The 23,669-nt window shown below is 37.7% G+C and overlaps 3 protein-coding genes across 3 annotated transcripts; all 3 read left to right on the forward strand.

Annotated features, from left to right (window-relative positions):
* The first annotated feature begins 2,866 nt into the window (after positions 1-2,866).
* Positions 2,867-3,676, forward strand: LOC144446901 (uncharacterized). Its single transcript, XM_078136747.1, has one exon. It carries the CDS (start codon positions 2,867-2,869, stop codon positions 3,674-3,676), a length of 810 nt encoding a protein of 269 aa, XP_077992873.1.
* Positions 3,677-11,088: 7,412 nt separating this feature from the next.
* On the forward strand, positions 11,089-11,898 carry LOC144446902 (uncharacterized). Its single transcript, XM_078136748.1, has one exon. The coding sequence runs from the start codon at positions 11,089-11,091 to the stop codon at positions 11,896-11,898; it is 810 nt and encodes a 269-aa protein (XP_077992874.1).
* Positions 11,899-20,343: 8,445 nt separating this feature from the next.
* On the forward strand, positions 20,344-23,468 carry LOC144446904 (neuronal acetylcholine receptor subunit beta-4-like). The gene is made up of 4 exons (XM_078136749.1): positions 20,344-20,397; positions 21,230-21,384; positions 21,791-22,763; positions 23,355-23,468. The coding sequence occupies exons 1-4, from the start codon at positions 20,344-20,346 to the stop codon at positions 23,466-23,468; spliced, it is 1,296 nt and encodes a 431-aa protein (XP_077992875.1).
* The last annotated feature ends 201 nt before the right edge of the window (positions 23,469-23,669 follow it).

Consider the following 23,669-nt stretch of genomic DNA (forward strand, 5'->3'; position numbering starts at 1 on the left):
AGTTTGGAATGGAAATTTATATTTCAGAGCTAGCATAATTTTAATTTTGGCCCTTCTCTTATAACTTGGGTTCATATTTTTTTATCATAATCCCTCAAGCTGTGTTATGAACAGAGGTTTATCTACCTGTTATTTTGATCTCACTAGAAGGGTCAGACAAGGACACTCATTGTCACCAAAGTTATTTATACTCACATTAGAGGCCCTATTAATTAAACTACAACTAGGTGAGAGTATCCAAGGTATATTAGTTGAGGGTTACGGAGATTAAAAGTTCTGCCTATGCTGACGACCTCATATGTTTTCTAAATAGTGAGAAGTCTGTACAAAATCTTCTTTCACTTCTCAGAAACTTTTCTGGTCTGTGTAAACTATGACAAATCTGAGGCACTTTGGCTAGGGAAATGGAGATTTCGTCAAGATAAAATGTTCGGGGTCAAATGGCCTATTTCACCTATCAAGACTGTTGGTGTCTTGGAAACTCATCGTAGATTTTGTTTGAAACCAATAAGAGGAAAGTTTATTTCAAGTGCAACTATTCTGTAGATACCCTTCCAATTAAGCTTCCACCTTTTTACTCTGAATGTTTAAATGACTCGAAATGTGAGGAGTAGTGTAGGGCAAGATGAACATATCTCACCCGCATATGAAATTATTTGGAAGAAAATAAGTCCATCCTTATTCGAGAATCAGATATGTCGAATAAAACTGTACTATATGGACAGATTATTAGTACTTTGCTAGAAATGTTGTGTCGAACAATGTCATTTGTCATTGCACTGTGCGAAATTTTCTTTACCAACGAAAACTAACAATGCACTATAGATGCTTCTATTCTGTCTTCAACATAGATACAATTTCTAACAAGCACACCATGAGCTGCGCCATCTCACATTCTGAACTTTGGAAATTACTAATATTTAAATAACATAAAATAACATAAGTGTCTTTGTCCACTTTTTTACAGTCACCAAGCCACTGCCGTTACGTGTCCTAAATCGGAAAAATCAACAGCTTACATGGAATCACACTGGGAGCATAAAACTAACATTGATTTCGTGGGATGATGTATACTAAAATGCTTTATTAAAACCAAAGATTGTATACCGTTCACGACCAATAAATGAAGTTCATTCTTTACATCTGCATTATCTGTAATATCTATAGTAACAACTGAGTGAGAATGTGTGACTCTCAAAATACATTTCAATAACAGTAATTAGCTATATTTTAAGAAATGCACACTTCCAATTCAGTACCATTTACTACATACATCAACAATACCAAACCACAAATCTTTTTAATTCAATTTAATTTAATTTAATTTAATTTAATTTAATTTAATTTAATTTGATTTATTTCCACCACAAAATTAAGATAATTAATAACAATACAAAAAGTAAGTATAACTAATAAGAAAATGTTCTGGTACATGGTGAGGACCATAGAAATAGTTCACTTTGAACTAATCTACTCGCTGGTCCTGACAAATATAGGAAGTAACTAAATACAAAGGGTACATATAAATGATAAATAAATAAACAATCACATACACATACTTATTTATATTTGTCTTAAAAAAACATTACAAATGAAGAATTCTAAACAAAGAAAAACATTACAGCACAAAGAATATCAACAACCACAACAGAAAACAAAAACAAATGAAATTATGACAACACAAAAATATTTACATCATGATCTTTAATTACAGCTATGGGCAAATAACAATCAATGAGGAAAAATAACTAATTGCACATGTTCTTTTGTATTCCAACAAATCTCTGTACGAACAAGAATATCAAAACTTTGCCCTTGCGGAAGGCATTCAGTTTAAATCTGGTATTTTCAATCAGATCACTTGTCTGTGGTTGGTTCATCGAAGTGTCAAAATTTGTTCGCCGTAAATGTGGCGCCCTCTCAGGTATCCCTGTCATTATATAATCCTGTGCCACGCCTCACACCTACCTGTCTAGCTGTCAAGACTGACTTTGGGTCTAACAATCAACAACGTAACTGGACAACCATCAATGTTGGTTAGTAATAGTATACAATATCCATTCACGATAACAACTTTTCGTTGCATTGTTACATGTTGTCAAATGTGAGAGTAAAACGCAATATGGCATAACACTTCTTTTCAAAAGCTGTATTATTTTACATTGTATAATGGCTTTCAGTGTAATTGTACTTCCAAAGACTTTCCGTAGTTTAATAGTCATTATTTAGTGACATTACACACATCAAAGACATATATACACTACTGAGGGATTTAGTGGCTTTAATTAACTGGGATTAATCTGCTAATCCAGGGGCATTTTATCTGACCTCCAGTCGAATTCGTTTACGTAGTCATTCATTTGGGGTCAACAGTTAAAGTAACACGGTTACACTCAGTTACAGGTTACAGGTTAGTCTAATCTATAGATACGGTCGTACCGTACCACGCCATACTATGAGGTCCGAATGAAACCAGTTGATCTATGGGTAAGACCCCGGGGTAAGACACTTTGACGTGACCACTCTATGGTTTAATATTATGTGAACATACTAGAAATTAAATCTAGTAATATTGTCGCTCTAGATCCGTATGCTTTCTGTTCGCGTGTTACTTCTTGGACAACTGCACAGGGTGGTTTATCTAGTTAGTAATATCTATTCTTCCAAATTCTACCCCTAAAGGTACAAGTATACATTACTCAGTACATGAAGTATAATAACAACGCAATGATAACGACGACAGAAAAGCTCAAGTTTGATGTATAAACGTGGAAATAATTACCATTATGTTTGTTATGCTGATGACGTCATGAAATCTTTGCAAGATACTTCTATATATAAATGATTTCCAATTTCAGGTCTAAAGATGGCACAGAAGAAAATAATGCTATGGTGTAGCCCTCGGGCACGATCAACTGTGCTTGAATTATCAATTGCATCTGTTCCAAGCTTCAAAGTGTTCCATGAGGAATACGTACTCGCATCATTGATGGGTGAAGAGAGGGCACCTGGTCCTTTCTCCAAGCATCCTATACTACCAAACTATTCTTTCAAAGATGTAAAGAAAAGATTAGAAGTAGACCACCCCGATAAAGAAGCTGTTTTTGTAAAAGATATGGTATCCTGTGCCTCCGCACAAGGAAATTATGATAGCTTGCCTGATGGTTACCAAAGTACCTTCCTTCTCAGACATCCAAAAGAAACGTACCCATCGCTTTACAAGCTCTCCACGGGTTTGAAGGAAAGGGGGTTGTTGCAAACTGATGCCATTGAGTTCACTCTTACCTATGGTTCCTTCCAGCCGGTGTATGACTTGTATAATTATCTCACCAATGAGAAGGGTCAACAACCAGTGGTCATAGATTCCGACGATCTGGTCCAGAACCCACGTGATCTACTACAGCGGTATTGTAAAATCATGGGAATCCCGTTTTATGAAAGTATGTTAAATTGGCAGCCAGGAAATATTGGACACTGGCACGAATTGCTTTCAGGTCCGTATTTTTCATTCATTTACAAGTCTGCTATCGAAAGTTCCGGTTTTCTTCCTCCTAAACCAAAGGCTGCGACAGCCCCGCCTAGTGGTGAAGAAAACGACGATATGCCACCAGCAATCAAAGAAGCCATTAAGAAAGATACTGTTACATTCGCAGATATGATAAAGAATAAAATGTGAACATATCCATCAGTTTACAATTTAATATAATTGGGGAAAGGAGCTATATACTTTTAAAAATAACTGCATTTGATATTAGAAGATGACGAAAGGTGATGATGACACGCAGTAAATTAGTTTTATCATCTATGTTTTCATTTTCTATTTCCTTCGAATTCGTAATTCGTAAATTGTGCTTTTCATCGTAGATGTAAACATGTTAATGTTACCTTCGTAATTTATATTTTTTACACTTAAATTTGTCTGTAAATTGTACTGGGTAACCCCCTTGCCCAACCTCTAGTATATATTCTTCTATACATGACGGACAATCTGTCACACGGTGGCAATACGGGGAGGATCCGAGGGCAAGGGTTGATTTTACTGCCCTCAGATTTGAGGAAATGCATAGTGTTGAAATCGATATAATCTATCTATTGACAATCTATGAATCTCTTTTCGATATGTCAATAAGAATTACTTTCAAAACCACATATAAAAACTTGAAAACTTAAGGATTTCTCACGACGTGATCTTTGGTTGAATGTACTCCCTAGCACAATTAAGCAGAATGTAAATATTCTAAATGAAAAGAACAATAAACTATCTTCTGAACAAATTATTAAATACATCTTACTTGATAAACTGACAGTGTTTGTAATGTGACAAATGTTCCCATCGTTCTCTTTTCATCACTATCTCCGTCCTCTGCTGCTATCTTTGTCACCACATCAGCCGTTCTTTCATGGTGATATGCACTTGCATAGTCACTGGGGGATCTTTTCCATTTTTGGTCGTGGTTACCAGTTTCTCCGTCTTCTGCTTCATAATTTCCGTAATTCACAACGATTTCGTCGTCATCATTTTCTCCCATCTGGAAATCAATTCTTGGGCTCAGTGGCTCTTCAATAGCGACATCCTGTTGTTCAACGATTTGTTGTTCAGCCATTGTCTTCTTGTATAGCTATTTTATCTTGTTGTTTACTTGGTCGGTTTATACAGCGCCCGGATAGGTCCCCAACAAATGTTGAAATCGATATAATCTATCTATTGACAATCTATGAATCTCTTTTCGATATGTCAATAAGAATTACCGATCAACGTATAGTAGGGAATTATACTAAGCAAGAGGTACACACGAAATCACTGTATAGGGACAAGACCACAATAAAACTTCAAGACGATTTATTAGCTGACACCGGCTGCAATACCACTTCAATACAGATCTCGGGAGATTCAAAATCTTAGAATCTCCCCAACAAGCCCCAAGCTACCATCCATCTCTACACCCATCTCTATTCTCTAAAGTTACAATAGTTATCCTATCTTATAGCCCAGAAAAGGGGCGTTTCTCGATATGCAAAGCATATTAAAATCACAACACAATTCTTATTCTAAATCTGCATCCGGCGTCATGAGACGTTTCAAACATCCGATGTCTCTCGAGTTGAAAGCTCATCCAATGGTTCCCTTTGTTTCAAGCCCAGCACTCTAACTTGAACTTGACACTATCACTAACAAAAGCTATACAAATATCACCGGAGATTAGGTTTTAGGCACTTATTGTTCTCGCTACTAATAGCTTTTTCCATTGTTTCGTTCAATTGTATTCTTTTGTTATTCACGTGTCTTTGTACTTGATTGGAATGTTCTCTTTTGTAGTTATAATTGTGTGTTGGTTTTGCTAAAGTGCTTGGCTAAAAGACAATAGGAGCCATTATATCGATATGTTTGGCCATAGCTTGGGTTTCTTTTCCTAGTTTCAAAACTGTAAATATACTTTCGTGTCAAAATCGTTACATTCTAGTTTTAAAACTGTAAATATATCTCCATATCAAAATTGTATGTAACAATTATAGTAGTACTCTTTTGAGCTGAGGCAGACTTCCAGAACGTACCATGGTAAACCAATGTAAGAACATATTTATGACCATATCAGAATTATGTATTTGGTATGAAAAAGGGTCTTCCTTTTCCATAATTATGTTGCATGACAACTAACATTATAAGTTCGGTTTGGCGGTTGTTAATGTATGAATACAACACCTTTCCAGTCTAATTGTGATTATTATGTATCATGCAAATGTACCTTTGGAGGATACTTGTCTGCATTGTTCTTCTTGAACATCGATCAATCCCATACTTTTTTGAAGGCATAATCCTTTGAGATAAATGTACTGTGTTTTAAATTAGAGTCACTATGTAATCAGATGTACATGTGTTAATGTTATCGTTGGTTAACTCTATACTGTCGGTGGGTTCATATCCATTTACTTGTATTTCTTTATTAATTTGTATTTCTATTTGTATTTTGTTCTGGAAATATGCGGTTCGACTCCTGTGGTGTTCTAGGAGCATATCTTTCCGAAACTAACACACATCATACTTGCGTACACTGTCTGTGACTCTTGGTCTTTATTTTACAGTAAATGTTGATGAGAAGAGGCTGACATGTAAACTTATATTGGTATTGCTTTGCTACCACATAAAGAATCCATTATGACCAGTTAGTCGTCTGTTTTCATAACGCAAATTATATTTTGTCATATCCCTCCTTCAAGAATATCTTTTATATTGATTAGTTAATGTGTGCACATACATAACCTATAACGTGTAATACAGTAAGGCTGGAGTCAGAATTTACGGCGGGGGGGATTATTTTGGTCAAAAAAATGTTCGCAGTCCCCCTTCGCACTCTCAAAAATATTCATGCCCCCCCGAAATGACAAGAATTTTCGTAGCCCCCCCCCCCTCACGGCTACACATATTTTAATGTGTAATTATACAGTTACCCCCACCCCGTTCCACCTCAGAGATGTACAGGTACACTACATTAAACTAACAGTGGAAATTAACTTCAGCATCCATACATAACAATGAGAGATTTCTTTACAAACATAGTGAAGAAGGTATCACATTGGGCTGTACTTGGAGATACTTAGTCAGCAGGGTTTGATTCTTGGCAAATACAGCATCCCTCATGATAGTTAGTGGGGAGGGTGTGGGAGGAGTATGGGATGGGGTGACCCCTCCCACAGTAAGCACTTTAAAAAAGGGACATGTAAGAGGCCATTTAATGGCATAAAATGTCAAACCATACATATTATCGAAAGCCATACAGTACTTGCAAATTGTCTTCAATACCACAATTTACTCGTCAATGCATTATACAACTGTATGGCTATATTACCTACACTGTAACTTACCTATTCAGAGATATTTTGGAAGACACACACATTTGCTTGGCTATTGACTGCATCATAATTAAATGTATGGGAGGTACATGAAGTGTAGAATGTTGCAAACTACAAGGTAAACGACTGCTCCTGAGGTTTGAATGTTTAAAAAAGCCTTCCCATAGAGACACACAGAGAGAGAGAGAGAGAGAGAGAGAGAGAGAGAGAGAGAGAGAGAGAGAGAGAGAGAGAGAGAGAGAGAGAGAGAGAGAGAGAGAGAGAGAGAGAGAGAGAGAGAGAGGGGTCAGAGAGACAGACGGAGAGATACAAACAAACAGACAGACAGACAGACAGACAGACAGAGGAAGGCATACACAAATACATTCGCATGACTCTCACCCAACTCATTATCGAGAAATTTTTAAACCGCTCCTGAGGTTTAATTTGGTTCAAATCATGAGCAAAATATTTCGGGGATCCCCCTTTCAGACCATAAGAATTTCCATACCCCTCCCCCCTTGAACTCTCAATTTTTCTCATGGTCCCTCCAATTTCTCCCCAGGTCCCCGGCCCCGCCGTAAATTCCCACTCCAGCCTTATGCGTCCTCCTACTGGTGGTGAAGGATATCTGCCTTCTCTCCCTCCCACTGGGTTTCAACTTTTCCACCAGGCCATCGAAATGATTTACCCACTCCACTCCCCACTAGGAAAACACGTGTGCTTTCCTCTATACCATCAATTTATTCTGACATACACGATGTGCGCTCCTTCCCACAATGCCATGTTTTCCGTTCTACAACAGTCACTGTATCAAAATCAGGACTTCCCCACCGTAATTCTTCCTTGTTTGCTCCCCTCCCGATCGAAAAAATGCCCTCCCTCTGAAAAATTGCGTAAGAACAGCTTTCTGTAAGAACAGCTGATCGTTGACTGTGCGTGGTACTCTGTCTCATTTAGACAAAATGGATAAGAATTTACTGTGAACGTTGTTTGAAGTTCAGGGGTCTTTCATACCTATCAGGTAATGGTATGATCGACTAGATTTAAACAGCTGATTGGAACTGTATAATGCGAAACACCCCCGGGATAGTGACGATTTCAAATCAGACTGTGCAGACAAGAACCTATCAATTTGACTACACATATACATACCGTCAATTATATGCAAACAATTATGACCAGTTTGTAAATGTATCTCACTAGAGGGGTCTGGCAAGGAGACCCATGTCACCAAATTTATTTATACTCACATTAGAGGCCCTATTAATTAAACTACAACTAGATGAGAGTATCCAAGGTATATTAGTTGAGGGTTACGGAGATTAAAAGTTCTGCCTATGCTGACGACCTCATATGTTTTTAAATAGTGAGCAATCTGTCAAAAATCTTCTTTTTCTTTCACTTCTCAGAAACTTTTCTTTGCTACTAGTATTATGTCTGTGTAAACTATGACAAATCTGAGGCACTTTGGCTAGGGAAATGGAGATTTCGTCAAGATAAGCTGTTCGGGGTCAAATGGCCTAGGCCAGCTATCAAGATTGTTGGTGTCTTCTTTTGTTATAATGACAAAGCTAAAGCAGCATATGAAAAAAATATACGTTCGCCAATTAAGAGTCTTACAAACGTATTACAGTGCTGGAACCGGCGTAATCTGTCCATCATTGGTAGAACTCAGATCATTAAAACTCTCATTATTCCAAAAGTTGTGTATCTTCTCGGTCTGATCAATGAAAGATTAATTCTAAAATATATTCCTTCTTGTGGAAGCGGCACGACAAGATAGCACGCAACACCATGATAGGTGGCATAGGCCGAGGGGGGGGGGGGGGGCGCTTGGTATGCTGGACATTTGCTCCATGCAGAAAATGTTTAAACTTAATTAGATTAAAAACTGTCGTGCCAATGATTTCCATCCTTGGAAACACATCTTAGATTTTTATTTGAAACCAATAGGAGGAAAGTTTATTTTCAGGTGTAACTTTATATTGCTGACATTTTCTATGAAATCAATCGAGTCAAAGGGTGGAAGGAACTACAGGCCCAAGGGATAAACCATATACAGTTCCTGTTATGTTATGGCCGGGTTTTGTTTCTACTATTCCTTCATATTGGAAAAGGGAAGAGGGTTGTCTGTGTTCGACCTGAAAACACGCTCCAGATTCAGTGCAACAAGCAGACTATCTCTATATTGAATTCCACACAGAAACAGATCCGAACTCTAATATCCAGTAGTTACTTTGTTATCCCAAGAAGTCAACAATTGTTTGGAAAGAGGTTCGAAGATTCAGATTGGGATTTTATATATAGTATGCCATTTAAGAGTACAATTTGTAGTTCACTGCGTGTGTTTCAATGGAAACTTAGTCATAACATTTTTTAAAAACTCTATGCTATTTCGACTAGATTCACCCTTAGTTAGCTCAGATATGGGGTCTTTTTGCCATAGTGCCACAGAAACAGTTGTGCATTTATTTTTTGACTGCAATTTTGTTAAAGTCATCTGGTACGATATGTGTGATCTATGGGGGAAAGCTCTGAACTGCCCAAGAAACCCAAGTCCTGAGCAAATCATGTTTGGTGATAAAGATTGGTAAGACTTACTTAACCATATTGTTTTTCTTTACAAAAATCTATCTATTGCAGTAAACTTAAGAAACAGTTACCCAGCTTTACTGCAATCAGGGCTAATGTGGCTTACAGTCAAAAACTGGAACTCCATATATCACAAAGAAAAGGTACCATGCCGATTTATCATAAAAAGTGGATAGATTTTGCGGCCTGACCATCTCTTTGACTGTTACTGTGTAAGTTTCTCCTATTGTACATAATATATGTACAATTGTAGGTTGTTATTTCAAATGTTGCGATCTACATTTATGGTGTACTTTTTTCCCTTTACTATCCAAGCTACATAGATGTCTGAACGGTGTTATGTATTTCTTTTTCTCTTCTCATTTTGGTTCTGTCTTTTTTTTGTCATGTCATTTTCATTTTGAGTTAAAATAAAACATATTATAAAGATAAAAATAAAAAGATACATATTTATATATTAACATCGAATCCTACTTATATTTACTTACATATTCAGTAGAAAAATTTCTAGTGATCTTTGGGTTTAACAAAATTATGCCTTTCTGTTCAAGAATGAAAATGTTACGATCTCAACTCGACCTCTGTTATCAGCCAGGGATAGCAGAGGAGGCCTGACAGGTCATACGTGACACCCTTGGGTAGGATCACAGACGTTGTGATATAGCCGTTAGCGGGATTACCTTGTCCGTGTTATTTACATTTTTTGTTTATTATCGGCAAAAACACGTCAATGTTATCGATATTTTTTCTATTTTTTGAAACATATCAGATCACTTGTCTGTGGTAGGATCATCAATGTGTCAACATTTGTTCGAAGTAAATGTAGCGCCCTCTCAGGTATCCCTGTCATTATATAATCCTGTGCCACGCCTCACACCTGTCTGTCTCGCTGTCAAGAACTTTGGGTCTAACAATCAGTAACGTAACTGGACAACCATCAAAATTGGTTAGTATTAATACAACATCCATTTACGATAACAACTTTTCGTTGCATTGTTGTCAAATGTGACAGTAAAACGTACATGGCATAATACTTCTTTTCAAAAGCTGTATTATTTAACATTGTATAATGGCTTTCAGTATAATTGTACTTCCAAAAACTTTCCGTAGTTTAATAGTCATTATTTAGTGACATTACACACATCAAAGACATATATACACTACTGAGGGATTCAGTGGCTTTATTTAACTGGGAGTAATCTGCTAATCCAAGGGCATTTCATCTGACCTCCATATACATTCGTATACGTATGCTTAGTCATTCGTTCGTTGCAGTAACACGAACAGGTCAGTCTAAACTATAGATAAGGTCGTACCGTACCATGTATCAGGTCAAATGAAACCAGTATATATGGGTAAGACGTCGGGGGCAACACACTTTGACGTGTTATGTGAACATACTATATACCCAGTAATATTGTCGCTCTAGATCCGTATGCTTTCTGTTCGTGTGTTTCTACCATTGAAGGGACATGACTGCAGTGTACATTACTCAGTACGTCAATTGAAGTATAATGACAGCGCAATTATGAAGACTTCAACAAAAACAGCTCAACTCTGATGTATAACATGGACATAATTACCATATATTTGCTATGCTGATGACGTCATGAAATCTTTGCAAGACACTGCTATATATAAATGATTTCCCATTTCAGGTATAAGATGGCACAGAAGAAAATAATGCTATGGTGTAGCCCTCGGGCACGATCAACTGTGTTTGAATTATCAATGGCATCAGTTCCAAGCTTCAAAGTGTTCCATGAGGAATACATACTTGCTGCATTGTTTGGTGAAGATAGAGCACCTGGTAATTACTCCAAGCTTCCTATACTGCCAAACTATTCGTTCAAAGATGTAAAGAAAAGATTAGAAGCAGACTACCCCGATAAAGAAGCTGTTTTTGTAAAAGATATGATATCCTGTGCTTCCGCACAAGGAAATTATGATAGCTTGCCTGATGGTTACCAAAGTACCTTCCTTCTCAGACATCCAAAAGAAACGTACCCATCGTTTTACAAGCTCTCCACGGGTTTGAAGGAAAGGGGGTTGTTGCAAACTGATGCCCTTGAGTACACTCTCAATTATGGTTCTTACCAGCCGATGTATGACTTGTATAATTATCTCACCAATGAGAAGGGTCAGCATCCAGTGGTCATAGATACCGACGATCTGATCCAGAACCCACGTGATCTGCTACAGCGGTATTGTAAAATCATGGGAATCCCGTTTTATGAAAGTATGTTAAATTGGCAGCCAGGAAATATTGGACACTGGCACGAATTGCTTTCGGGTCCACATTTTTCATTCATTTACAAGTCTGCTATCGAAAGTTCCGGTTTTCTTCCTCCTAAACCAAAGACTGTGACAGCGTCGCCTAGTGGTGAAGAAAACGACGATATGCTACCAGCAATCAAAGAAGCCATTGAGAAAGATACTGTTATATTCGCAGATATGATAAAGAATAAAATGTGAGCATATCCACCAGTTTACTGTTTAATATAATTGGGGCAAGGAGCTCTATACTTTTAAAAATAATTGCGTTTTAATTAGAAGATGACGAAAGGTGATGATGACACAGTAAATTACAGTTCTATCATCTATATTTTCATTATCTATTTCCTTCGAATTCGTAATTCGTAAATTGTCCTTTTCATCGTAGATGTAAACATGTTAATGTTTGCTTTGTAAGTTTATTATTTTAGACTTTTAAACTTTCTGTAAATTGTACTGGGTAACCCCCTTGCCCAACGTCTAGTATACTTGTATATTCTTCTATACATGACGGACAATCTGTCACACGATGGCAATACGGGGAGGATCCGAGCGCAAGGGTTGTTTTCACTTCCCTTAGATTTGAGGAAGTGCATGGTAGTGGTACACTTTTGAGCTGAGGCTGAGCTCCATGGTACAACCAATGTAAGAACATGTTTATGACCATATAAGAATTATGTATTTATTATTCGATCAGCTAAAAAAAAGCCTGTTAGTCCAGCGTACATTTAACAACAAAACCTATGGCGGTCGCGGCTTTACAATCTGTGCTCCAAAGCTTTGGAATGACCTACCACAAGCCTGGAAATCTTCAAAAAACGACTGAAACATCATAATTTATGTTTATGCGAGCATTCTGTGTAAATTGAACACCATCTAGCGCCTTTAAACAATTTGACTTTTTGGAATTTGGCGCTATATAAATTGTTATGATGATGATGATGATGATGATGATGATGATGATGTATTTGGTATGAAAAAGGGTCCTCCTTTTCCATAATTATGTTGCAAGACAACTAACATTTTTTTTACAGTAAATGTTGATCAGAAGAGACTGACACGTAAACTTATGATATTGGCATTGCTTTGCTACCACATAAAGAATCCATTATGATCAGTTAGTCGTCTGTTTTCAGAACGCAAATTATATTTTGTCATATCCCTCCTACAAGAATATCTTTTATATTGGTTAGTTAATGTGTGCACATACATAACCTATAACGTGTAATACAATTAGGCTGGAGTCAGAATTTACGGCGGGAGGGGGGCGGGAAGAGAAATTATTTGGGTCAAAGAATTTTTCGCAGCCCCCTTCACGCTCTCAAAAAAATTCATGCCCCCCGCCCCCGAAATGAACTCAAGAATTTTCGTAGCCTCCCCTCACGGCTACACATACTACACCCCCCGTTCCACCTCAGAGATGTACAGGTACACTACATTAAACTAACAGTGGAAATCAACTTCAGCATCCATACAAAGAATGAGAGATTTCTTTACAAATATAGAGAAGAAGGTCTCACATTGGGCTGTACTTGGAGATACTTAGTCAGTAAGGGTTTTATCTTTAAAGTTTGATTCTTGGCAATTACAGCATCCCCCATGATAGTTGGTGGGGAAGGTGTGGGAGGGGTGTGGGAGGGGGTGTTCCCCTCCGACAGTAAGCACTTAAAAAAAGGACATGTAGGGGGCCATTTAATGGCATAAAATTTCAAACCATACACATTATCGAAAGCCATACAGTACTTGCAAATTGTCTTCAATACATCAATTTACTCGTCAATGCATTATACAACTGTATGGCTATATTACCTACACTGTAACTTACCTATTCAGAGATATTTTGGAAGACACACACATTTGCTTGGCTATTGACTGCATCATAATTAAATGTATGGTAGGTACATGAAGTGTAGAATGTTGCAAACTACAAGGTAAACGACTGCTCCTGAGGTTTGAATGTTTAAAGAAGTCTCCACAGAGAGTACAGAGAGAGTACAGAGAGAGAGAGAGAGAGAGAGAGAGAGAGAGAGAGAGAGAGAGAGAGAGAGAGAGAGAGAGAGAGAGAGAGAGAGAGAGAGAGAGATAGAAACAAACAAACAAACAAACAAACAAACAAACAAACAAACAAACAAACAGACAGACACAGACAGACAGACAGACAGACAGACAGACAGACAGACAGGCAGACAGAGGACAACATGGATAAGACAACATGGATAAGAATCTACTGTGAACGTCGTTTTGAAGTTCAGGGGCTCTTTCATACCTATCAGGTAATGGTATGATCGACTAGCTGATTGGAACTGTATAATGCCCCCGTGATAGTGACGATTTCAAATCAGACTGTACAGACAAGAACCTATCAATTTGACTATACAGATACATACTGTCAATTATATGCAAACAATTATGACCACTTTGTAACTGTATCTCCAACTGGCGACCACTCTCTTCATGCAAAACAAGACAATACATGGTAAATATCGAATTACGTAAACTTTCCTAATATATATAAGTAATACTAATATTTTTCATAACCGTTCTGGCTGGTGAGATCATGTTACTAGGTTTATATCGCTCAATAAGAAATGTGCTTTCCAGTCTTCAGGAATCGATGTCTTATTACCAAGTACACTTTTCCTTTGAAGGCGTCAGTGTAAAAACAGGAGGTGGGTACGGGTTAGTAGAGTAACTTTTTTTCAGCAATGTTATCATAGTTCAGACAAAGGCAACGAGTAGCTGTAAAGAAGTGATACTCGCTCGAGTCATAGACCTGCTCGAGTTAAGTTATTGTTGAGAGAGAAAAGTAAATACTCCAAGGTCATGTTACTGCATTACATCAACTTCCAAGCTAACAACTGATGTTATACACCCTGGGGACACAAACGTTTTACTGTATACCAGACCGTTTTAAGCTAACATCGTCATATAGCCTCGAGGCACTCACTTTAAACAAATGTTATTGACTACCCAACATAGTTTTGTGTTAAAACAGTTGGTCCGAAAAAGATCATTTCTACAAATACCGATAGAATTTGAAAACACGAAGCTCGCCATACTCAAACACATTGACATTCGAACCAGCTTTATAACAGTGTGCATTTTGACTTATCATACCAAAAAATGTTTAACTTCATTAACATATGAGTTAGTTAAACTTGTGGGTACTCCGTTCTTTAATTAAAGCCTACTTCACTTTATTTGCATTGGTTTGCGTATTAAAGGCAGTGTTTTTATGCATACTTATGTTTGTCTGTTATGTTAAGAGTGACGTCGACACTGTAAAAGCGCGTCGGCAACAACTCTAGGAGAAATCACACAGGTGAACTTAATCAATAGCCTTTTGTAACGTTTCAAGTGTGTATTCGTCAGAGTGTTGGTATTGGCCATTTTGTTGTTCTGTCAATTGAATCTGACGACGATGTTTCCCCGTGATTTCGAGTCGTTAAAGCTTGTGGAACTTGATAAGACGATAACATGATGGTACAACTATAACGGTAGGCGTACTCCTTTCTAGTAGTAATCTCTAACATTCGGATATATTTTCATCGAAGTATTTAAACTATCTTTACAGTTTACACTCACACCATATAATCGGGGGGGGGGGGAGTTAGTGGTCGGGACGTAAGGAGTAATGAACAGCTACGATCACTCTTAGCTCAAAAGGCGGTGATATGACTCGACAAGATATACATGTGAGGCAGTTAAAAGGTTCATTCTAATTTATTATTCAGGAAAAAAACTCGGTTCAACACATTCTCGAGCCATACGTAATCACATAGTTGTGTGTGAGCGATTTACTTGCAATAGATCTCCTACCTGTATAGACGTACAGCATATTCAGTAGTCCACAGACAAGGTACTAAAGAAAGTAAAACCTATTGTTTGGTTCCGGTTACCCAACCCCACCTGGGTTTTCAGTGCCAAACCTAAGTTTTTTTTTGTCTTTTTTTTGTCTTTTTTTACATATTCGAGAAAACAAAATACATGTAAAGTCATCCCAAAATTGTGAAGTCTCGCAAGAATAGTAGATGCCGAAACTGACATCAACTTAAAAAAAGACAATACAATTATAAAACTGTTCTTCCAATCTGTAATGGCTGTACATCTGATGGGAAGAAACAAATAGCACATAGACCATTTGGGGAAAGCGACAGAAAACATAACTACCTGAACCAGACACTCACACATGAAAACAGTAAATAAAGTAAAATACAAAATCTATCTACCCTACCTATTCTAAAACTGAGCGTAATCAGAACCACACAATTTTTTTTATTAGGTCTATAAATTATATCAAAACTTCGAAATTTCGGGTATGTTAAGAAGAGTACATAATTATATTTCTGTCTTCTAAGACTAACAAAATAATAACTCAGAGTATGTAATTTCCAAGATCACTTCTATAATATTACACTACGATGAAAGGCAGTAGTCTCTGAAGTCATTTTGCAATGTTAGGCTGTATGGAAGCAAAGTCCAGTAAATGTTTCATCCCCGGGGTTTCACCAAGCCCAGCTACAAAACACAGGATTTCTCTTGAAATGTATTAATGCCGAAGCAGGCCCCCCCCCCCCCCGCAATGACTGTAGATACTCAAAGCTACCATTAACAACAAAGACCGGTGCTGACTTGACCACAGGGATAGATGGACTGTGATTTGATATGACAGCTCTAGATCAATGACAGGCCATTGTCACTCACTCACTCACTCACTCACTCACTCACTCACTCACTCACTTGTTTCTGTTAACCTATACGTGACGACTCATGAGGGGTTGTCATATGGAACCGCAGTAACTAGGACGCACTTTGCAAAAATAAAATCTAGGTCGAAACGAAGTTCAACATTGTTTGGACTTCGATCTGGATTGGTGAACTTGAATAAAATTGCTGATTCATGATATCATGACTTACATTACTCTAAGTACGTGATACAAAAGAAACTGCCTCCATTGTCATCAAGTAAATAATTCAGCATAGAAATTTGAAAACGCTCTTTATAGTAGAGTTTCTTTCATGCTCGTGACTGCTGTATTTTATGATATCAAATTACAATTAACAAATAATCTATTGATGGAGGTTGACAGTGTTACAATGGTAGACCTATATTCGTACATTAATGTTACTTACTACTGACATTCATCAATCTGATTTAAAACAGCAAGTCATCATTTGAAATGAAAAGATGCTAAGAACGGTATGCATTACAAAATAATCAATCTTGCTGCCGTCACACGATGAATGCTCATTGACATGCATGGTTACTTTATTATTTATAGTTTGGTATTTAAATGAGACCTGATCACCCTTTCTGTCATAGACTAATCATAACAGTTACAAGAGAGACTTTCTTCAAGTTATCCCCAAATCTACTGAAGAGAAGATAGTACAAGCCAGCACTATGACGATGAAGACACACAAGGCGATGCTGATTTCCATATTTCACATCATTCTGTACCTGTCAGGTAATTTGGTATTTAAAATTTCGCAATTGTTATCTAGAAATCCAGAAGTTATTATTTTCTTAAACACATGAGTGACAGATTAATTTAGCTGAACATTTGAAGAAATGTAGCTCTCGCTAAACAGAAAGTCGTTACTTCATTCAGGTAAGAATATTGCGGCAGAGTTGCAGACGCTTTGTTAATTCCTAAATTCAAACTTGATTCAAACGAAAAACCTCACAGAGTAACCTCAACGTTCGTCAGGCTTAACCTCAACGTTCGTCAAGAATAGCCTCAACGTTCGTGGTCAAGTAAGATATCTTTCGGTGGTACTCCCCTTCAATAGGTGTATATGAACAAACCGAGAGTATTGCAATGTTGAAATATCATCACATATTAAATGTAGAGGTAAAATAGTCTTCTAGGTAATAGGTAAGATAGTCTTGTACATATTGTGTTTAGGCCTCGGTACACTCAAGACTTAGAATTTAACCGCCGAGAAAAATGAGGGAATTTCATGATCAGTCAGTTCCAGTACTCTAAACATGTATTGAAAATATAGTCAAATACATAGGGATATCTATCTAGAAGGGGAAAGATAGTAAGTAAGGCTTAAAAAGTGTGCTAAATGTGATAGACCAGTGTGTGGTTGTGTGTGTGTGTGTGTGTGTGTGTGTGTGTGTGTGTGTGTGTGTGTGTGTGTGTTTATATTCATTAATTCAATGAAGTGCATGTTGTAGTGGAAATTTGGTGTGCAAATCATTAATTATGTTTTTCCATTTGGTCCAAAATATAGGCACAGATGCTGCACTTGTAGAAAGAAACTTACAGCAAGCATTGTTTGCTAATTACAGTGAAAATGTAAGACCAGTTCAAGATATTTCAGATATAATGGTCATTGGTTACACGTTTTCTCTCAACATGATTATGGACGTGGTAAGTAATCTGTCTAAGTGAGATGTGCATCGTGTAAGATATAGTTATGTTGTTGAGTATAAAGGTATAGTATGTATAACATATATATGGGGTCAAAACCAACTGAAAATAGACCTGTGACAACCCAAATCTAAGGTGAGTGCTTTACAGACTCGATAGGTAGGCTGTATCATCCAGCCGTGTTCTATTCGCAAGACGAGTGCAAATTTTGGGATAATCCGGGAATAAGGACTGGAATAGTCTGAGACGATTACTCATAAAAAAAACCACGGTTACTTTGCATTGCCTAGCCTAGGTGACTCCGGTATAGACAGTGGACTGACCGGGAAAGCCTCGACACATTTCCACAGCGATATATGACATTGAATCGTTTGGAGCTTTCCCAGCACAAGGAAAAGAAGACTTTGGAGCTTTCCCAGGACAAGGAAAAGAAGACTTTGGAGCTTTCCCAGCACAAGGAAAAGAAGACTTTGGAGCTTTCCCAGCACAAGGAAAAGAAGACTTTGGAGCTTTCCCAGCACAAGGAAAAGAAGACTTTGGAGCTTTCCCGGCACAAGGAAAAGAAGACTTTGGAGCTTTCTCAGCATAAGGAAAAGAAGACTTTGGAGCTTTCCCAGCACAAGGAAAAGAAGACTTTGGAGCTTCCCAGCACAAGGAAAAGAAGACTTTGGAGCTTTCTCAGCATAAGGAAAAGAAGACTTTGGAGCTTTCTCAGCATAAGGAAAAGAAGACTTTGGAGCTTTCCCAGCACAAGGAAAAGAAGACTTTGGAGCTTTCTCAGCATAAGGAAAAGAAGACTTTGGAGCTTCCCAGCACAAGGAAAAGAAGACTTTGGAGCTTTCTCAGCATAAGGAAAAGAAGACTTTGGAGCTTCCCAGCACAAGGAAAAGAAGACTTTGGAGCTTTCCCAGCATAAGGAAAAGAAGACTTTGGAGCTTCCCAGCACAAGGAAAAGAAGACTTTGGAGCTTTCTCAGCATAAGGAAAAGAAGACTTTGGAGCTTCCCAGCACAAGGAAAAGAAGACTTTGGAGCTTTCTCAGCACAAGGAAAAGAAGACTTTGGAGCTTTCCCAGCACAAGGAAAAGAAGACTTTGGAGCTTTCCCAGCACAAGGAAAAGAAGACTTTGGAGCTTTCCCAGCACAAGGAAAAGAAGACTTTGGAGCTTTCCCAGCACAAGGAAAAGAAGACTTTGGAGCTTTCTCAGCACAAGGAAAAGAAGACTTTGGAGCTTTCTCAGCATAAGGAAAAGAAGACTTTGGAGCTTTCTCATCACAAGGAAAAGAAGACTTTGGAGCTTTCTCAGCATAAGGAAAAGAAGACTTTGGAGCTTTCTCATCACAAGGAAAAGAAGACTTTGGAGCTTTCTCAGCACAAGGAAAAGAAGACTTTGGAGCTTTCTCAGCACAAGGAAAAGAAGACTTTGGAGCTTTCTCAGCATAAGGAAAAGAAGACTTTGGAGCTTTCTCAGCATAAGGAAAAGAAGACTTTGGAGCTTTCCCAGTACAAGGAAAAGAAGACTTTGGAGCTTTCTCAGCATAAGGAAAAGAAGACTTTGGAGCTTTCCCAGTACAAGGAAAAGAAGACTTTGGAGCTTTCTCAGCACAAGGAAAAGAAGACTTTGGAGCTTTCCCAGCATAAGGAAAAGAAGACTTTGGAGCTTTCCCAGCACAAGGAAAAGAAGACTTTGGAGCTTTCCCAGCACAAGGAAAAGAAGACTTTGGAGCTTTCCCAGTACAAGGAAAAGAAGACTTTGGAGCTTTCCCAGCATAAGGAAAAGAAGACTTTGGAGCTTTCCCAGTACAAGGAAAAGAAGACTTTGGAGCTTTCCCAGCACAAGGAAAAGAAGACTTTGGAGCTTTTCCAGCACAAGGAAAAGAAGACTTTGGAGCTTTCCTAGCACAAGGAAAAGAAGACACTAGAGCTTTCCCAGCACAAGGAAAAGAAGACTTAAAATAAGATATATGGATAACCTTTTATTTTCAATGAAACGATACAACGTTTTATTACATAGTCAGCTCGCAACATTCAGCTGTCTAAAACTGAGACGCCTTTATTAGCAGAAAGTTTTCCGTTGAGGTCCTAACTTGTAATCATGTCTAAAAAAACCCATTTTATTTCAAATTACTGATATATATTATCTCCCTAACATATTCCAATGAGAAATTATTATCTCAGTAAACATTAAAATCAAAACAATACTTAAATAATCAAAAGTTAAGCGGTCTCGGTGCTGTCCGGGTTTAATCGTGTCGAGTTCTCGAATGAAAGAATGTGGTGCTGAACGCGAAGAAGAAAACTGCACCGGAAAATTAGCCGTATTTATGCTTTGTCCGATCTTACGATACTCAAAAAACACTCTAGACTGAAGAAATGAATAATTACATTGTCACGTAAATTTTAATGTAAGCCCGATGCTAACTATATATTCTACGTCACGTGATTGACATGTGATATAAGTGAAGGCCTGAAGTTTCTTCATATAAAGTTCAGTGGGCAAGAACACGTAGATATCGATACGACAGAATGATCTATCGATTTTCACTAGCCTATATAGAATCAAGACTTTTCGGGCAAATACGTTTGACTATTTTTCCAATGCATAATGATGTAATACGAAATAAAAGTATTGACATTTTCTTTGTAAATGTACATTAACATTTTTAACGGAAGGGATATTGGATTTCACAAATATTTGTCTTAATAACCCGTGTATATAGAATTACTGCTATGACTAATGGCAATTATCTTTTCATTTTGTCGACGACCCCAAGAATTCTATTCAGTGGTATCGTTTTGATTTGACAAAACAGTATTTGATTTCATTTATTGCAACTCATTTCATCTAGAAATTTAATTGCTCTGATAATAATCAACACTGGGTTGCAGAGATCAAATAATGGTAGCCACCGACGACTATTTACAATGTAGTTTTGTGTACTCAAATGTGGGAGCAGTTGCAAATAAAAAATGTTTACTCAATACGCCACTTTACGAAATCTTTAGGAGAAAGGACAAACTCTCCGCATTGATATTTACAATACCGATCAGTTCGATCAAGAATGGATTTTGCACGTATCTAGATTGTGTCTGACGATATCGCCAGAACTGTATGAAATCATTTAAAAACACTTCTATTTCCTTCCCCAGGATGAAAAGAGCCAAATCATCACAATCAATGGAATATCCAAGTCAGTATGGCAGGACTACCAGTTACACTGGGATCCTGCAGACTATGATGGCATGGAAGAGGTTGTAGTCCCTGAAGAATGGGTATGGAGACCCAGGACGGCTCTTCTCAACAGGTACAGCATATGCATACACATTCCGTTACATGTTTCATCTGTTTTAATTTTGTCTAGTTCTAAGGAAGCTGTGTTTTGTGATAGAATCTAATAGCATTTCTTGGGTTAAATGTTAGATACTGTACGGATACTTTTCGTTTATCATCAGGTGCTCTGTACAACAAGTTGTCGACACCAGTACGCCTTAAAGTAAAGGCGATGGCCAACACAAGAAATTAAGTGGGTTCATCTCCCTTTACAGAGAAAATGGTTTATTCTATAAACACTTGTCTGGTGTCGGCGGGCAGCTGTGCAGTCCTCTCAATCTAAGGACATTTGATTGTGATTCATATTTGAATGGTAAATTTATGACAAATTTGAAATATGTACATCGTATTAAAAAAGTACGTCAATTCTTTGATTGCAGTGCTACAGATGATTATTTTGTACCAACATCTGGGATTGTAACAATATATTACAACAGTACAGTTCGGGCTGCCACCTTAGCAACATTCAAGTTTCCCTGCAGCTTGGATATCAGAAACTTTCCCTTCGATACTCAAACTTGTTCTGCGATCTTCACTCCCTTTCTTTACAACACCGACTACATGGTATCGGAGACATTACCAGACAAAGTTCTTGGTGAAGCTTTCGCCGGACACAACACTGAGTGGTCTGTACAAAGTGGAACGTCTCAAGTTGTTACCCTCACTACACATTATCCGACGGAAGATTGGTCTGTAATCATGGTGACATTTGGTTTTAAGAGGAGACCTCTATATTACATCATGAATATCATTATTCCATGTGCATTGATGGCAGTGTTGACATTATTCGTTTATCTGCTACCGTGTGACTGTGGTGAGAAGATGTCATTCAGTGTCTCTGTTCTGATCGCCATGTCTGTTTTCAGTTTATTGGTTGGTGATATCATGCCTCCAACCTCGGAGTCCGTTCCACTGATAGTACGGTACTTACTCTTCAACATGGTGTTGGTGTCTTTCTCCATCCTTATCGCTACCTTTGTCTTGCGTCTTCACCATCGTACAAGGAGACACTTACGAATGGCACCTTGGATTAAACGGGTCTTCATTGACGTTTTACCGTCTTTGATGATGATGGAGAAATGTAAAGCGATGAAAGTGTCCAGTGAAGTCAACACAGTCCAACCTCTGTTTAAACCATCAAACAAACCTACCGCCAAAGGAGGACACACAGATCAAAATGTTACAATTATGGATATATCGTACGAAGAACGTAATTTGGTAGAATTGAATAATCAGAAAAACGAATGTTCTAACTTTGGCGTCCAGACATTGAAAACAGATGTATTTCATGAAATGCTGCAAGAAGTCAGACAACAAAGGAAAAAGACAGAAGCTGCGGAAGAAGACGATGCGGTAGGTAGTGAGATTTTAGATTCTTATTCTTATTCTTATTCTTACTCTTATTCTTATTCGTAATAGGCGTCATATTCGTATTCGTGTTCGCATTCGTATTCGCATTCGCTTTCGCATCCGTATCCAGATTAACTCCACCAACATTGCAGGATGGCATTGTTACTGTTATAACTGGGCTTGTACATAACATTGCATGTAGTATTGTGGTTACTGTTTACTAGAAACCATTACCAAGTTGAAGGATACCATGTACCAGCTGTGGGTATACTGACACAACTACTAAATTATAGTGGTGTGTTGGTATAGATATATGTGTGTGATTCGAAACAGCACCCACCGTTGTGATGACATTGTTTCAACTAACTATATATAAACTTTAATTACACACATCAGTTATAACTTACAGTAAGGGGTGTCCAATGACAAAGCTGTGTGCACGAATATGCTATGACCAGGCACAGGAATAACATGCAAGTGTTTAGTTTGATATACCATACTTCAAATTGTATCGTATACCCAATACTTATTTTAAAGAGTCCAGACAAATAAGTTTTTCTTATACCACTTGACTAAATCCTTTTCTCCTTACAGTTATTGGAAGATTGGAAGTATGTGGCTACCGTCGTTGATAGGTTGTTTTTGTGGATTAGCTTCATCGTCTACATCATTGGGACCATCATCATGTTCGCAGACGTCGATTATTGAATATAAAAATCAATGGATATCAATGAATGCACTTGCAAGTGAACATGCCACAGTTAGCTAGTTATAGTCACAGACTGTCATTATCCAGCAGCAAATTGGCCAATCACAGAGTTCCTTTAATACTATCAATTAATGTTGACTGCTGTTTTTGAATCACATAGTCGACAGGGTACCGCCATCTTTAAACTACAGTAAACACAA

Source organism: Glandiceps talaboti, chromosome 15 (genome assembly GCF_964340395.1).
Source record: "Glandiceps talaboti chromosome 15, keGlaTala1.1, whole genome shotgun sequence".
NCBI lineage: Eukaryota > Metazoa > Hemichordata > Enteropneusta > Spengelidae > Glandiceps > Glandiceps talaboti.

Excerpts from the sequence above, each read along its gene's own strand:
- LOC144446901 (XM_078136747.1), top strand. The coding sequence starts at position 2,867 with ATGGCACAGAAGAAAATAATGCTATGGTGTAGCCCTCGGGCACGATCA.
- LOC144446902 (XM_078136748.1), top strand. The coding sequence starts at position 11,089 with ATGGCACAGAAGAAAATAATGCTATGGTGTAGCCCTCGGGCACGATCA.
- LOC144446904 (XM_078136749.1), top strand. The coding sequence starts at position 20,344 with ATGAAAGAATGTGGTGCTGAACGCGAAGAAGAAAACTGCACCGGAAAA. Across the intron at positions 21,385-21,790 it reads AGGACGGCTCTTCTCAACAG|TGCTACAGATGATTATTTTG; the intron begins GTACAGCATATG and ends CTTTGATTGCAG. Across the intron at positions 22,764-23,354 it reads CTGCGGAAGAAGACGATGCG|TTATTGGAAGATTGGAAGTA; the intron begins GTAGGTAGTGAG and ends TTCTCCTTACAG.